Here is a 2,151-nt window from a genome sequence, read left to right on the forward strand (position 1 = left end):
TTTTCTCTGTAGGGCGGTCAGGTCGGTGCTGATGAACGTCCATTCAAATGTATTTTTATTCTGATGTGGACCCAATCCAAACACTGGGTTTTTCTTTATTGGATTGAATTGGGTAGTCGGGCTAATCATTTGCATTTAAATCTCATAAACAAGAGCAAAAATCATTGTTTTGTACCTTGGCCGGTCTGTCCTGGAGCTGTCCAGTGATAGCTCAATGACATCATCATCCTCATCTCTCTGAGAATCGCTCATTATATAGCTATATATAGAACCAAACATATAACTAACACATTTCACTGACAATCTTGCAATACTATAGCATTAAAGAGTACACATGGCATTGGGCATAGATTTCGGTAGCCTTGACGATGCGTTAAAGTTCGAGTCTTTGAAGAAATATGTTGCAGAGTTTATCTCCACTCTGCTCTTCGTCTATGCTGGCGTGGGGTCGGCCATGGCTTACGGTTCGTCTGTTCTTATTGTCTGTAGAAACACACACTAAAGTGTTAGTCAATTTTGAGTGTTTAACATTGTTAATTTTAGAAGTGTATTTTTAGTGTGATCATATATTTTAAGCAACATATTCAGTCTAGAAAATGTCAATCAATTTTAAGTGTTTTAACACTTTTAAGTCTAGAAGTGTAAACTTAGTGTGTGTGATTTAAACCATTCAATAGAAACCCAATTCTGTTCTGTCTTTTTATAACACTAGCTTAGTGTTTTTAATGCAGATAAATTGACGTCGGACGCGGCGCTAAGCCCGGCGGGTCTGACAGCAGTTGCAGTGGCTCATGCGTTGGCACTCTTCGTGACCGTCTCCATCGCTGCCAACATCTCCGGCGGCCACGTCAACCCAGCTGTCACTTTCGGACTCGCCTTGGGCGGCCACATCACCGTGTTCCATGGCGTCTTCTACTGGATTGCTCAGCTTCTGGGCTCCACCGTGGCCTGCCTCCTCTTAAAATTGACTACTGGCGGTCTGGTAAACTTATTATATCATAAGCATAACTCTACATTGATACCATCTTTTTATTTATGTCATAGACTCAACTCTACAATGATACCATCTTCTTATTCATAAAATATCACCGATTTCTTCCTTATCTAATCTGATCATGTGTGCAGGCGATTCCGATCCACAGTGTGGCATCTGGCATTAGCTTAGGAGAGGGAGTGGTAATGGAGATTGTGATAACATTTGGACTGGTGTATACTGTTTATGCCACGGCTGCAGATCCGAGGAAGGGTGATGTGGGGATCGTTGCACCCATTGCAATTGGGTTCATCGTGGGAGCCAACATCTTGGCCGCCGGACCCTTTTCCGGCGGGTCCATGAACCCTGCTCGTTCTTTTGGCCCGGCTTTGGTGAGCTTTGATTGGAAGGACCACTGGGTTTACTGGGTGGGTCCTCTTGTTGGAGGAGGACTTGCTGGTATTGTCTATGGAGGCATCTTCATTGAGCCTTATTCACACGTTCCCATTGCCACTGAATGCTAAGTTTGCTTGGATAACGTTTTCCTTTTCTGTTCTGTACCATTGGTGAATGCATAAAATAATGTACAACATTTTGGCTAGCTGATGCTGAATTCTGAAATTGGTGGCTTTGTATTAGTTGGCTGTTTACACACAATTTAATTAGTGCCATTGTTATCCTATCAAACAATTGTGAAGTTGTAAAGAATCTTTACTCTAGCACATAAGCCAAAAGGTACATTCAAGACGCATAAGTCAAAAGCACAGACAGTGGCTGTAATTTTTTTAAGTATTTTAGGTTTAATGGCCTGACAATAAAAGATCTGAACTAGTTGAAAAAATGGTATTCAGACAGTGAATTCAACGAATACTGAATCATCACTAGCGTACTAAAGGATTAATGTTTCTCTACAGATCTTTCGTACAACATGATAGTGACGTGTTAGTCAATTACAGCTGTTTACACACAATTTAATTAGTGCCATTGTTATCCTATCAAACAATTGTGAAGTTGTAAAGAATCTTTACTCTAGCACATAAGCCAAAAGGTACATACAAGACACATAAGTCAAAAGCACAGACACTGGCTGTAATTTTTTAAGTATTTTAGGTTTAATGGCCTGACAATAAAAGATCCAAACTAGTTGAAAAGATGGTATTCAGACAGTGAACTCAACG

The 2,151-nt window shown here is 40.6% G+C and overlaps 1 protein-coding gene across 1 annotated transcript; it reads left to right on the forward strand.

The window, feature by feature from the left end:
• The first annotated feature begins 287 nt into the window (after positions 1-287).
• On the forward strand, positions 288-1,611 carry LOC131053204 (aquaporin TIP2-1). The gene is made up of 3 exons (XM_057987820.2): positions 288-464; positions 732-982; positions 1,126-1,611. Exons 1-3 carry the CDS (start codon positions 335-337, stop codon positions 1,495-1,497), a joined length of 753 nt encoding a protein of 250 aa, XP_057843803.1. The 5' UTR covers positions 288-334; the 3' UTR covers positions 1,498-1,611.
• The last annotated feature ends 540 nt before the right edge of the window (positions 1,612-2,151 follow it).

The sequence above is a fragment of the Cryptomeria japonica genome, chromosome 6 (assembly GCF_030272615.1).
Source record: "Cryptomeria japonica chromosome 6, Sugi_1.0, whole genome shotgun sequence".
Lineage (NCBI taxonomy): Eukaryota > Viridiplantae > Streptophyta > Pinopsida > Cupressales > Cupressaceae > Cryptomeria > Cryptomeria japonica.

Excerpts from the sequence above, each read along its gene's own strand:
- LOC131053204 (XM_057987820.2), top strand. The coding sequence starts at position 335 with ATGGCATTGGGCATAGATTTCGGTAGCCTTGACGATGCGTTAAAGTTC. Across the intron at positions 465-731 it reads GGGGTCGGCCATGGCTTACG|ATAAATTGACGTCGGACGCG; the intron begins GTTCGTCTGTTC and ends TTTTTAATGCAG. Across the intron at positions 983-1,125 it reads AATTGACTACTGGCGGTCTG|GCGATTCCGATCCACAGTGT; the intron begins GTAAACTTATTA and ends TCATGTGTGCAG.